The 13,968-nt window shown below is 46.4% G+C and overlaps 1 protein-coding gene across 1 annotated transcript in view; it reads left to right on the forward strand.

Annotated features, from left to right (window-relative positions):
• EIF4G1 (eukaryotic translation initiation factor 4 gamma 1) overlaps positions 1-13,968 on the forward strand; it is a 101,952-nt gene that overhangs the window by 20,069 nt on the left and 67,915 nt on the right. Inside the window, exon 5 of the mRNA XM_015824265.1 lies at positions 11,769-11,869. Coding sequence (XP_015679751.1) covers positions 11,769-11,869 — 101 coding nt within the window. The remainder of the gene's footprint in view (positions 1-11,768; positions 11,870-13,968) is intronic.

Here is a 13,968-nt window from a genome sequence, read left to right on the forward strand (position 1 = left end):
GACGGAAGGCTGAGTCAACCTTAAGCTAGTGAGGATCAAACTCCTGGCAGTGAGCAGAGTCAGCCTGCAATACTGCATTTTAATAACTGCGCCACTACGGCTCCCTCCCTCCTTCCCTCCCTCCCTCCCTCCCTCCTTCCTTCCTTCCTTCCTTCCTTCCTTCCTTCCTTCCTTCCTTCCTTCCTTCCTTCCTTCCTTCCTTCCTAAGCAATAGCACTTAAACTTATATACCGCTTCATAGTGCTTTACAGCCCTCTCTAAACGGTTTACAGCAAATTGCCACCAACAATCTGGGTTCTCATTTTACCAACCTCGGAAGGACGGAAAGCTGAGTCAACCTTGAGCCAGTGGGAATTGAACTGCGAACTGCAGGTAGCCGACCATCAGGAGAAGTAGCCTGCAGTACTGCATGTCGTCCTTGACTTACGACCGCAGTTAAGCCCAAAATTTCTGTTGCTAAGCGAGGCAGCTGTTAAGCGAATTGTGCCTCATTTTACGCCTTTCTTGCCACAGTTGTTAAGTGAATCATTGCTGTTATTAAGTTAATAACGCGGGTTTTTAAGTGAATCTGGCTTCAGATTTATGAGTCAAGTGTCTGTATTTTGATCATGTGACCATGGGGATGCTTGTAAGTGTGAAAAACAATCATAAGTCTTTTTCTGTTTTTCTTTTTTTTTTTGTCATTTCGAACGATCACTAAATGAATTGTTGTAAGTCAAGGACTACCTATGTAGAACAAAAAAGGAAGAGAGAACAATAAGAAAAGCTGGAGTAGTTGAGAAGTACAGTGATATCTTGGTATAATAATAGTAGTAGTAGTAATAATAGTATTAGTATTAGTAATAATAATAATAATAATAATAATAATAATAATAATAATAAAGTTGGAAGGGACCTTGGAGACCATCTAGTCCATCCCCCTGCTCAGGGAGGAAACCCTATACCATTTCAGACAAATGGCTGTCCAGTCTCTTCTTAAAAACCTCCAGTGTTGGAGCATTCACCGCTTCTGGAGGCAGGTTGTTCCACTGATTAATTGTTCTAACTGTCAGGAAGTTTCTCCTTAGTTCCAAGTTGCTTCTCTCCTTGCTTAATTTCCATCTGTTGCTTCTTGTCCTGCCTTCAGGTGTCTTGGAAAATAGCTTGACTCCCTCTTCTTTGTGGCACAATGAGTACCAGTTTTTTCCAAAAAGGAGTAATGTAGTGAGTCACAAGGCAGTTGTCAACGGCAGGTTGTAGCTTGTGTGTCGAGAACCAAACAAATGAAGAGTAGTGGGAACACAATTTTGGCATCAAAATGCGTTGATGCCAAAATGGATGAGTTTCAAACCAGAGAAGTACCAAGGCGCCTCTGTATTCTGTCATTGCGAAGAAGTAAGATTTTATTCCGTTTCCTCAAGGTGATGGAAAATGTAGGCTCTAAGAGAAGCATTCTTGAGAGCAAGATGGAAATAGACTCTTTAGAAAGAGTGCAGAGAAGAGCAACAAAGATGATTACGGGACTGGAGGCTAAAACATATAAGGAACGGTTGCTGGAATTGGCTTGGTCTAGGCCAGGGATAGGCAATCTTGGCTCTTTCATGACTCGTGGACTTCAACTCCCAGAATTCCTGAGCCAGCCACGCTGAGGGGAAAGGGAGAGGTTTCCAAGCTTAGCCATGCTGGCTCAGGAATTCTGGGAGTTGAAGTCCACAAGTCATAAAAGAGCCAAGGTTGCCTACCCCCTGGTCTAGTTGAAGAGAAGGATGTTCCAATAGCAGTGTTCCAATATCTCAGGGGCTGCCCCAAAGAAGAGGGAGTCAAGCTATTCTCCAAAGCGCCTGAAGGCAGGACAAGAAGCAATGGATGGAAACTAATCAAGGAGAGAAGCAACCTAGAACTAAGGAGAAACTTCCTGACAGTTAGAACAATTAACCAGTGGAATTGGTATAGGGCTTCCTGCCTGAGCAGGGGGTTGGACTAGATGACCTCTAAAGTCCCTTCCAACTTTTTATTATTGTTGTTGTTATTATTATTATTATTATTATTATTATTATTATTATTATTATTATTATTATTATTATTATTATATAACTGTTCTAGGCTGAACATCTGCTGAGTTTGAATCCTGCCTTTCGGAATATTGGGGGGAAAAAACTAAGCGCCTTTTTCCTTCATTTTCATTCTAGCACCGCAAAAATAGAAAAAGCAGGGTGCATGATCACAATTTACAGATTGCTGCAGGTAGTCCTCGACTTACAGTCATTTGTTTAGTGACAGTTCAAAACCACAGTGGCACTAAAAAGTGTCTTTCGTCCCTTTTCACATTTAACGACCGTCGCAGCCTCCCCCTGGTCACGTGATCAAAATTTGGACGTGACAAACTTGGCATGTATTTATAAGAGTTGCAGCGTCCCCGGATCACGTGATCCCCTTTTGCGACCTTCTGTCAAGCAAAGCGAACGGAGAAGCCTAGTTCGCTTAACCGTGTTTCTGACTTTACAGCTGCAGCGATTCACTTAACAACAGCGGCCAGAAAGGCCGTAAAGTGTGGGGCAAAGCTAACAAAACAACCACTGGAATTTTGGCTTCAAATTGTGGCCGTAAGTCAAGGTCAACCTGTACTCAACCTCCAGTAGAATCGGTCCAAGGAATGATTTTTTTTTTTTAAATTGTATAGTGCAGGGGTAGGCAACCTTGGTTCTTTTATGACTCGTGGATTTCAACTCCCAGAATTCCTGAGCCAGCCACGCTGAGGGGAAAGGGAGAGGTTTCCAAGCTGAGCCAGGCTGACTAAGGAATTCTGGGAGTTGAAGTTCGCAAGTCATGAAGGGGGCATGGTTCCCCCATGCTGGCTCAGGAATTCTGGGAGTTGAAGTCCACAAGTCATAAAAGAGCCAAGGTTGCCTACCCCATAGTGCAGGAGTGTCAAACTCAATTTCATTGAGGGCCGCATCAGCATTGCGGTTGCCCTGGGGGTGTGTGGCCAGGGTGGGTGCGGCCTACTGGGTGGACGTGGATGGAGTGGGTGTGGCCTACTGGGTGGGCGTGGCCAGCTCTACATCGTTCGAGGCAAGGGGGCCTGTGGGGGCCTGGGCAGGAGTGGGACAGATCTGGGGGTCTCTGGCAGAAGGGGGTGGGACCGGGGCAAGCGCCAAGGCATGGTGCATTTCTTCATTCCTCACAAAGGGTGAGACCTCCCCAGCATGCACCCAGGGGGTGGGGCCAATGCGGCAGGGGCCGGTTCCTCGGTGTTTCTAGACGGCCTTGTGGAGCTAAGACTGAATGCGTTTCAGCATAGATGGCCACCACAAAATTGTACATTGGCTCCCAGCCGGCCTGGGCCAGGGCCAAGGCAGCGGGGGCCGTTCCCTCACTGTTTCCAGGATGGCTTCGTGGGCCACATGAAACCACTTCGCGGGCCGCATCCGGCCCCCGGGGCCTTGTGTTTGACATGTCTGCCATAGTGGATGGAATAACTTAAGCAGAAAGAAATATACCTTTTGCAATTCTGTCCTTGTTTTTATTTATTTTTTTTCACAAATGAGGAAGCTTCTTTTCATCAAGGAACAAAAGTTGCCCTAAGCAGGAAAGAAAGAGGTTAGGAGGGGAATGGGAAAGTGTTCGCAACTAGGGAACGGAAAGGGAGGAGATTTTAGTTGTTTGCTGAGCTGGCAAATGTGGGTTTTATCAGACTAGGTGAGTCATTGGGCTAGAATGCCCATCATGGAAATGTGGCACGTCAGATTACCTGCATCATGGAAAACTGGCTTGCAACTTAGCCTTGCTCCTGATACACAACTACAAGGTAGTCCTCTACTTACGACCTACTTACGATTGAGTCCAAAATACATGCCAATTTGCCAAGCCTCCGGAATTTGATCACGTGACTAAGGAGACGCTGCAGCGGTCATAAATGTGGAAACCTGTCATAAATCCACTTTTCTTAGTGCCGTTGTAACTTCGAACTAAATGAACGGTTGTTAAGTTGAGGACTACCTATATACCTGTCTCATGGAATGGCAGAACTCTGAAAAGTGTGGAGCTACAATAAGCTAATTTGGTTTGTCCAGTTGCTCCATCAGTTCTGCTGTTTTTGTTCGGGGCCCTCCCTGTTATAAAAATCTCAAAAGATTCCTTTAATTGATTGGGCAACCTTTTTTTTCCCCCTACTGTTTAACCTTCCACCCATTCATCGCTTGTTTCAGGGCATTTCCGGACCAGCAGTTTCTTTTTAGTGGTGGTTTCAAACATTTAAAACAGGAGTAGTCAACCTTGGCTCTTTTATGACGTGGACTTCAACTCCCAGAATTCCTAAGCCAGCACAACTGGCTCAGGAATTCTGGGAGGTGAAGTCCACGAGTCATAAAAGAGCCAAGGTTGACTACCCCTGCTTTAAAATAAGAGAGATTTTTGGAAAGCCCCCAAGGGTGGTCTCTTGAAATTCATAGCCTGGCACCTTTAAAAATTGTACCTTTTGAGGACATTTTTAATGCCTGGAGTAGCTTGGAATATTGGTAGAACTGTTTGACTTGATAGATCATCAACTCTGCCGTAGGGAGATTTTTCAAGAGATCCCATATGCAAATCCTGCACCACTTCCTTCAACGTACATTCTTTATCAGCCTTCAACGTACATTCTTTATCAGCATTTAGTTTGTGTATTTCTGGCCCTTTTTTTTCAGTTTCCCCTTCCCAAATGTGTTTGCAGACAGAATCTTTTTTCCTGGATCACGTTTGTTCAGAAAAGCTGGAGAACTCATGTCATCTTCTCTGGGGGGGGGGGGTCCTTTTTCCCCTTCCTCTTTCTTTCTGTTGGGACTGGTTTAATGTTTAACCGACCGAACAGAAGCCGGGCAGACTTTAACCCCGACTTGCTTGTCCCAGCGACAGTAGCCATGAATCCAAAGGTGGGATTATGGACAGCTCCTGATCCAGTTACACCTTTAATCTCTTTTTGGAGCTGTTTGAGGGCCAATGAACACACGTGCATTCACGGCTCAGGAACTGGCCTGTTGAGAATGTGGTTTCTCTTGGAATTCGCACTCATCTGCCCTGGACCTGATCATTTCTCCAACGCTCTTTTGCTTCCCGACTTGTTTGCCGTTTGGATTCTTCTCCCCACATGATGCTCACATGCTCACTGACAGCTCTTCCTATATTTAGCCTGGAGCTGGCCCAGCAGCTCCTGTAGGCTCAGAAATGTGAGCCGAGGCCCCTGTCCCACCCGCATTTCTGCAGGTCCCTGTTTCTTTACTAGTCCGACAGTGGGGGGGGGAAGCCTCAGCTGGCACCCCTTACCGAAAGGTAGGTATGCGTAGCCCTTTGGTGGACGGCTATATTGCCAGCAAGTGGACTGAGTCTGGCCCTGGACTTCGACCTCTCGGCCTGGGCATAACAAGGGTTTCTAGCAGTGGGTTTGTTTGTTTGTGTTTTGAAAAGAGAGTGGCAGGGGCTTTTGTTGTTGTTGTTGTTGTTGTTGTTATTGGAACCCTGAGATGGTTCCCAGGTCTCTTTTTAAGATTGGCAGAGCAAGGTGGCTGGCATGGCCATCCCAGTTAGGACCCAACTGGCAGGAGAAGGTGAATTTGGCAGTCTTTCTCCTCTCCATCCAGTTCTTTAAAGCTGTGGTTCCCAACCTTTCCAGCTTGGCGGCCTGGTGTGTGTGTGTGCGTGTGTGTGTGAGGGGGCCCGTAAGTTGCAGGCGCGTGCGCGCAGCTCCATTTGTGCAAGCGGCACGTGCGCGCCCTCCAATCGGGCAAATGGAGCTTTGCGCGGGAGCGGAGGGCGCTTGAGCGACGCCTGCGAGGGTGCCCTCTGTTCACACAAGGGAGGCTTCATGCGCAAGCGCTTGTACAAAGGGAGCTTTGCCCCCGCGCATGCTTGCCCATCTCTCAGCGGCCGGGTTTCGGACAGGCCGCATCCTGGTAGTGGGCTGCGGCCTGGGGTTTGGCGACCTTTGACCTTAAAGGACCGGCACAGGTTGGCCAAAGCTCACCCACCCACAATGGCAGAGATGTCCCCGATGGGCTGGCCGAGCTGCTACAGCAGCCTCAGAGATAGCTGTCATCAGTGTGTGTTACCGCACTCGCTCCCCACCCATAAAGTTTAGTAGGCCAGATGACTCAGCAGAGCCCGGGTGCTGCCTCCATGTGCTCAGAACAGGCTCAGCCAGTCAGTGCAGCAGCTCCAGAGTCTCCCTTTTCTTCCCAAGGACTGACTGCGATTGTGGCTGAGGAATTGCAGAGCAGAGGGTGGCAAATTTTATTTATTTATTTATTTAATTTTTATCCCGCCCTTCTCCTTACGGACTCAGGGCGGCTGACAGCCTTGTAAAACAGATACAAAAATAAAAATACCCAATTTAAAACCTAATTAAAATGAAATATTTGCTGTGGCCTATGTCAATTAAAATTACTCTTAAAATGTCTGAACCACAAGGGAGCCTGCCCAGAAAGCTTCTTGTTAGAGCAGTGGTTCTCAGCCTGTGGGTCGGGACCCCATTTGGGGTCGATCGACCATTTCACGGGGGTCGCCAAGCAAGGCTGTCCGCCATTTTTTTCCCCCTTTTCCGGCGGGTGCCTTACCTCCCTTGAGCTGGGCCAGCTGGTGGTCAGCCTGCTCCGTCTCTGCCGCTTGCCAGCTACGCCTCGGCCGGCGCAGGGGGCGGAACCACGCATGCGCGGCGCTCCCGGGCAGGGAAAGTCCTCGACTTACGACCGGTTGGGTAGTCCTTGACTTACGACCGGTTTAGTCCCCGACTTACGACCGGTTGGGGTCGCGGCATTAAAAAGGTTGAGAACCACTGTGTTAGAGAGTTTCCATGCCGTGTGTGTCTTCTTTAAAAATAAATGCTAACATCTCCGCTTTTTGAGCTGAAATCGTAAGAGTGGCTTAAAACTTCAAATTCCTGAAGGTGCAGCTATAAAGCGGAGTGTATATTGCCGTGGTCCTCGGCCAGCGTGAAATGATTCTTCCTGTCCTGCCCTTGCTCTTGTCTTTCCAGGTGTTTTGTTTTTTTTGGGGGGGGGGGAAGATGGATAATTATATGAAGCTCATTGGGCTTAACTGTAGAAAAATGCTTGAAAAAGACAGCCGATGGGATGAGGCAGCCAGGTGCATCTTAACTGTTTGGGACTTCACCAGCTCTACTCTGCAGGGGCCAATAACAAGGAATTGTGGGAGTTGTAGGCCAAAGTCCTCTCCAGATGCCTACCATTGATCAAGGCAAATCTGATAAATGTGCTGCTGAGAATTTTAGGCACATCTTTACCCTGTATGAAGAGAAGCTGAGGGTCCCTTCATCTCACCTGCTGCATTTCATGGCCTTCTTTTGATTAAGCTCTGATCGAAACGTTATATGGTTTAGTCCCAGCCTGCCTGCCTGCCTGCCTGCCTGCCTGCCTGCCTGCCTGCCTGCCTGCCTGCCTGCCTGCCTGCCTGCCTGCCTGCCTGCCTTCCTTCCTTCCTTCCTTCCTTCCTTCCTTCCTTCCTTCCTTCCTTCTTTACTTACTTACTTACTTACTTACTTACTTACTTACTTACTTACTTACTTACTTACTTAAAAGAAGAGAGAGGGTCAACCTATTCTCCACAGCATCTGAAGGCAGAACAAAGTAGCAATGGATGGAAAATAATCAAGGAGAGAAGCAACCTAAAACTAAGGAGAAATTTTCTTGTCAGTGAGAACAATTAATCAGTGGAACGACTTGCCTCTAGAAGTTGTGGCTGCTCCAACACTGGAGGTTTTAAAGGAAAGATTGAGCAACCATTTGTCTGAAATGGTATAGGGCAGGGGTGTCAAACTCACAACGTCACGTGACGTGTCGCGACGTATCGTGACTTTTTTCCCCCATTGTCGGCAATGGGGTGGGCACGGTTTTGGCATGACGCATCCGGCCCGTAGGCTGGCAGTTTGACACCCCTGGTATAGGGTCGCCTGCTTGATCAGGGGGGTTAGACTAGAAGACCTCCAGGGTTCCTTTGTTATTCTGTTATTAATTCACTACAGGTCACTCAGTATATGTGAGCTTTCTCTTTCACGGTCTTTTTGTACGCCCTCTTCCGTTCACTCCATTCCAGAAGTCAGCCAGGTTGAAAGGATGACTTCCCTTTTTATCTATTTATTTATTTTACAAAATTTATTGGGTGCCCATCTTACTTCAGGACAACTCTGGGTTTCCATTGTTTTCCTTATTTACAGGTGAGACAGATGTGATAGCTGTGGAAATACATCATTCGCTTTTCTTCTTGTCCAAAATCTGATTTTCTTCAGACGTTTGAGCTACCTCTCTCATATCCGGGAGGAAATTTGGCTGAGGGGTGCTTTCATATTAGCTCCCCTTGAGGCTTTTCAGGTTATAGTCCTTGACTTATGACCACAACTGAGCCTAACGTTTCTATTGCTAAGCGAGGCGTTTGTTAAATGTGTTTTGCCCCATTTTACGATCTTTCTTGCCACAGTCCTTACAGAATACGGAATAACAGAGTTGGAAGGGATCTTGGAGATCTTCTAGTCCACACACACACACACACACGCACACCCCGCTCGAGCAGGAGACCCTATATCATTCTTATCCTGTAGCACAGGGGTAGGCAACCTTGGCTCTTTTATGACACGTGGACTTCAACTCCCAGAATTCCTGAGCCAGCATGGCTCAGCTTGGAAACTTCTCCGTTTCCCCTCAGCATGGCTGGCTCAGGAATTCTGGGAGTTGAAGTCCACGACTCATAAAAGAGCCAAGGTTGCCTACCTTAGGCCTAGGCCGCTTTATGACTCGTGGACTTCAACTCCCAGAATTCCTGAGCCAGCATGGCTCAGCTTGGAAACCTCTCCCTTTCTCCTCAGCATGGCTGGCTCAGGAATTCTGGGAGTTGAAGTCCACGAGTCATAAAAGAGCCAAGGTGGCCTACCCCTGCTCTAGCGTTCCTTTTTTTTTTTACATTTTTTATCTCATTGTTTTATTATCTGACTTCTGTTTACATTCTTTTCTTTGTCCCAAAGGTGCCTTTTTCCAAAGGCAACTGGACTTTGTTTTTCCTTGAAGAGGTAACTTCGAATGCTCACTAAATGAACTGTTGTAAGTCAAGGACTGCCTGTATTTAATAATAATAATAATAATAATAATAATAATAATAATAATAATAATAATAATAAAAGTTGGAAGGGGCCTTGGAGGTCATCTAGTCCAACCCCCTGCTCAGGCAGAAAACCCTATACCATTTCGGACAAATGGCTGTCCAGTCTCTTCTTAAAAACTTCCAGTGTTGGAGCATTCACCGCTTCTGGAGGCAGGTTGTTCCACTGGTTAATTGTTCTCACTGTCAGGAAGTTTCTCCTTAGTTCTAGGTTGCTTCTCTCTTTGATGAGTTTCCAATTTAATTTGCTCTTGCCAGGATGAGAGCGGAGGGAGAAATTAAATATTTTTAAAAAACGCGTAATGAATGAATGGAATGGTTCAGCCGCAGCATTATACGGATCGACGGCTTGAACGGAATCGAGCTGAAATTGGGGCGGGAAGCTGATTTTTATCAGTTTAATTGCACGACTTCTCAGATTAAAATCAGGATGCCAACCAGACACCAGCCAGTGGAGAACAAGCTTGGAGAAAAGCTGTAACTGTATATATGTGATCTTCCCTACAAGTTTTTTTAGGTGGTTTCCACTAATCCGAAAAGCAGAATTTTACTTGTATTATTATGTGTACATTGGGGGCTGTGTAACTTACAGTAAGCCAATGTGGGGGGAAGTCTGGCTGGTTTCAAAGACTTGTTCTTTCCAGATCCTAAAGTCTTTCGAGAGATCAGGTTGCGTTTGAGATTGCCACGAGGGCAAGATTGGGTAGGTTGCTGGATCACAAGGCCCACCATCCCCAGCCAACGGGACCAGTGGATGAGAATGTGAGAGTTGCAGTCCAAAATTTCTGAAGGCACTGAGGAGGTTTCTGAAAAGGGTTAAGAGTTTCTGCACCCAGTTTGGTTTAATGGTTACGGCACCGTGAATTCTAGTCCCTAGGCATGAACGCCAGCTGGGCGACTTTGGGCCAGTTACTCTCAGCCCAACCTACCTCTCAGGATTGTTGTTGTTGTTGTGTGTGTGTGTGGGGGGGAGATATGTTTGTGGCCTTATTTGTAAAAATAATAACGGTGGGATGCAAATAAATGCATTCCCAAAGCTGCTTTCTCTTCTAGTGCTCTCAGTTTTCTCATAGTGATGAAGATAATGTAGTAGTAGTAGTAGTAGTAGTAGTAGTAGTAGTAGTAGTAGTAATAATAATAATAATAATAATAATAAAGTTGGAAGGGACCTTGGAGGTCATCTAGTCCAACCCCCTGCTCAGGCAGGAAACCCTATACCAGTGATGGCGAACCTTTTAGAGACCGTGTGTCAAACTGCAACCCAAAACCCACTTATGCATCGTCAGGTACCGGATGGGTGTGGCCCATTGGGTAGGTGTGGACAATTGGGTGGGTGTGGCCCATTGGGTGGGTGTGGCTGCGGTGGTCGGCAGACTGGGTGGGACTAAAAAGTTCAATCAATCAATTCCAACTTTGCAAGATTTTTTTTTCCCCATGAGAAGTTGAAATTGACTGATTGATTGAACCTTTTTTTTTTGTACATGGCGGCAGAGGCCTAAAGCGAAAAGATTTTATAAAACCCAGCTGAAGGCCTAGGACTGGGGCGACGGCACACATGCCCACAGAGAGGGCTCTGAGTGCCGCCTCTGGCACCCGTGCCATAGGTTGGCCACCACTGCCCTATACCATTTCAGACAAATGATTATCCAGTCTCTTCTTAAAAACTTCCAGTGTTGGAGCATTCACCGCTTCTGGAGGCAAGTAGTTCCACTGATTAATTGTTCTGTCAGGAAGTTTCTCCTCAGTTCTAGGTTGCTTCTCTCCTTGATTAGTTTCCATCCGTTGCTTCTTGTCCTGCCTTCCGGCGCTTTGGAGAATAGCTTGACTCCCTTTTCTTTGGGGCAGCCCCTGAGATATTTTTGATGATGAGGAGGATAAAACTGAGGATATTATCCATACTCTTGGCGATTCTGTGGGTCAGGTATCTCTCCACATCTTGCGATCTTGCACTACTTCTGTGAGCTGTTCTATGCTCTGACTGGTGTCAACTTTGGTGGGGTCCGGCCAGCCTGGTTGTTGATGGCCTGGCTTTCCTTTTACCGCTAACTCTTCCAACACAATTGCTTTCTCCAGCGAGTTTTCTCTTGCAGGTCTTCAAATGTGACCCTTCGTTTGCCCCAAATACTCAGAAATCAAATCAAGGTTGAAAGGAACAAGCCCCACCTCTTTGTTTTCTGCTCTCTTCCTTGATATCTGGGTGGAGTNATAAACCCCGATAAAAGCCGAATTAAAACCAAATATTACCAGCTGTGTTTCCAATTAAAATACTTTTAAAATTATCCCTACCTAAAATCCTCCCTAGGTCAGGCCCGCTTGCTGGAAAAACCATGTCTTGAGGGCGCGGCGGAAAGTAAGGAGATCCGGAATCATCCGGATCTCGGGGGGTAGTTCATTCCAGAGGGTGTTACCGACTTAGCCAATGCAACAATTCACTTAATGACTGCGGCAAGAAAGGTCATAAAATGGGGGCAAAGCTCACTTAGCAAATGTTTCACCTAGCAACATATATTTTTGGGCTCAATTGTGGTCATAACGTGAGGACTTTACCTGTACAAAGGTTGTACACTTCAGAGATGCTAGAGACGCAAAGCCCAGCCTGCCTATATGACATCCCTGCAATAACTTGATTTTTTTTTCCTTTTCTCCTTCAGCTGGTGCATATTATCCTGCGCAGAACGTGCAACAATTCCCAACTTCTCAAGTCATGATGAACCCACAGCCACCGATCCCGCCAAAGCGAGAGCGCAAGACAGTAAGAAACGGGGGGCAGGCAGCTGGGGTGGGAGGGGAAATAATAAAATTTCCATTATTTAGGCCAGGGGTCTTCAAACTTGGCAACTTTAAGACTTGTGGACTTCAACTCCCAGAATTCCTCAGCCACCCCTCAGGGCTGGCTGAGGAATTCTGGGAGTTGAAGTCCACAAGTCTTAAAGTTGCCAAGTTTGAAGACCCCTGATTTAGGCCTTTGTTGAGTTGGTTGGTTTTTTTCACCTGTCTCACATTCCCTACCTTTTACCTTTACCTTCCATCGCTTCCTGGTGTTCATTTTGTTTTATTTACACGATTTATGCCCTGCTTTTAAAACAAATACTGTATCGAAAGTTTAAAATACTGGTTGAGATTGACAACAAAATCAATACTGAACGAGATAAAATGAACTCTGGTTGCCAAGATCCTAAAAATGTCAGGCAGTTGTTTAAAATTCAGTTATTTCGATATTTGTATCAAATTTATCTGTCTATATACATTCAGGTTCTAGTGTTTGTGATTCAAAGCTTTAAAACAAGAGGGCATAAGAATATCAGCACCGATAATCCTTGACTTAAAAGAGTTCGTTTAGTGACTGTTCAAAGTTACAACGGTAGTGGAAAAAAGTGATTTACAGCCCCTTTTCACGCTTACCGGCTGTTACAGTCTTCCCGTGGTCACCTGGTCGAAATTCAGATGTGTGGCAACCGACTCGTACTTACGACGGTCGCCGTGTCCCTGGGCCACTTGAACCGCTTTTGCGAGCTTCTGACAAGCAAAGTCAACAGGGAAGCGAGATTCACGTAACAACTGCGTGGCTAGCTTAACAGCTGCAGTGATTCACAAACTGTGGCAAGCAAGGTCGTAAAACGGGGCAAAACTCCCTTAACACATGTCCCACTTAGCCACAGAAATGTTGGGCTCAATTGTGGTCGTAGGTTGAGGATTACCTGCACTAAGGTTTATATTTAACTTTGTTAGCTCAAGGTGGTTTAATTGAGATTCTGCCTTTATTATCACACAGCTATCCAATAAAGGTAAGTGGGTCTGGGAGAAAGTGATACATTCAGAGGTACCTAGGCAGATGGATGTACTATGCAGTTGGATGTTGTTGTTGCGAAGTCGTGTCCCATGGACAACGTTCCTCCAGGCCTTCCTGTCCTCTACCATCTTCTGGAGTCCATTTAAGCTCACGCCTACTGCTTCAGTGACTCCATCTAGCCACCTCATTCTCTGTCATTGTCCCCTTCTTCTCTTGCCCTCCATCTTTCCCAGCATGAGGCTCTTCTCCAGTGAGTCCTTCCTTCTCATTAGGTGGCCAAAGGACTTGAGTTTCAACTTCAGGATCTGGCCTTCTAAAGAGCAGTCGGGGTTGATCTCCTCTAGGACTGACCGGTTTGAATGCCTTGCAGTCCAGGGGACTCGCAGGGGTCTTCTCCAGCACCAGAGTTCAAAGGCCTCCATTCTTTGGCGCTCAGCCTTTCTAATGGTCACAGTAATTGCGTATCCAATACATTTGTTGGAAGCCCATGCAAAACTTACCTCTTCATTTTCAAGCCAGCCACAGCCTCGACTTCAGAACTGCTTTTGTAAAAAAAAATAATGATCCTGGGATCAATATCATATAGCGGTTTCTATTGGAATTTGATGAATTGGATGCTCTAAAAACAACCTACTGAGCCAATCACCAGGAGACTGATTTTTACTCCCGCCATAGGCATGAGTGACTTTGGGCCAATTACTGGGAGACTGTGAATTCTAGTTCTGCCCTAGGCATGAAAGCTAGCTGGGTGATTTTGGGCCAGTCACCATGAGACTGTGAGTTCTAGTCTGCCTTAGGTATGAAAACCACTGTGTGACTTTGGGCCAATCACCAGGAGACTGAGTTCTAGTTCCACCTTAGACATGAAAGCTGGCTGAGTGACTTCAGAGCAATCACCAGGAGACTGTGAGTTCTAGTCCCACCTTAGGCATGAAAGCCGGCTGGGTGACTTCAGAGCAATCACCAGGAGACTGTGAGTTCTAGTCCCACCTTAGGCATGAAAGCTGGCTGAGTGACTTCAGAGCAATCACCAGGAGACTGTGAGTTCTAGTCCCACCTTA

The sequence above is a fragment of the Protobothrops mucrosquamatus genome, unplaced genomic scaffold (assembly GCF_001527695.2).
Source record: "Protobothrops mucrosquamatus isolate PMUCROS unplaced genomic scaffold, P.Mucros_1.0 scaffold2173, whole genome shotgun sequence".
Classification (NCBI taxonomy): domain Eukaryota; kingdom Metazoa; phylum Chordata; class Lepidosauria; order Squamata; family Viperidae; genus Protobothrops; species Protobothrops mucrosquamatus.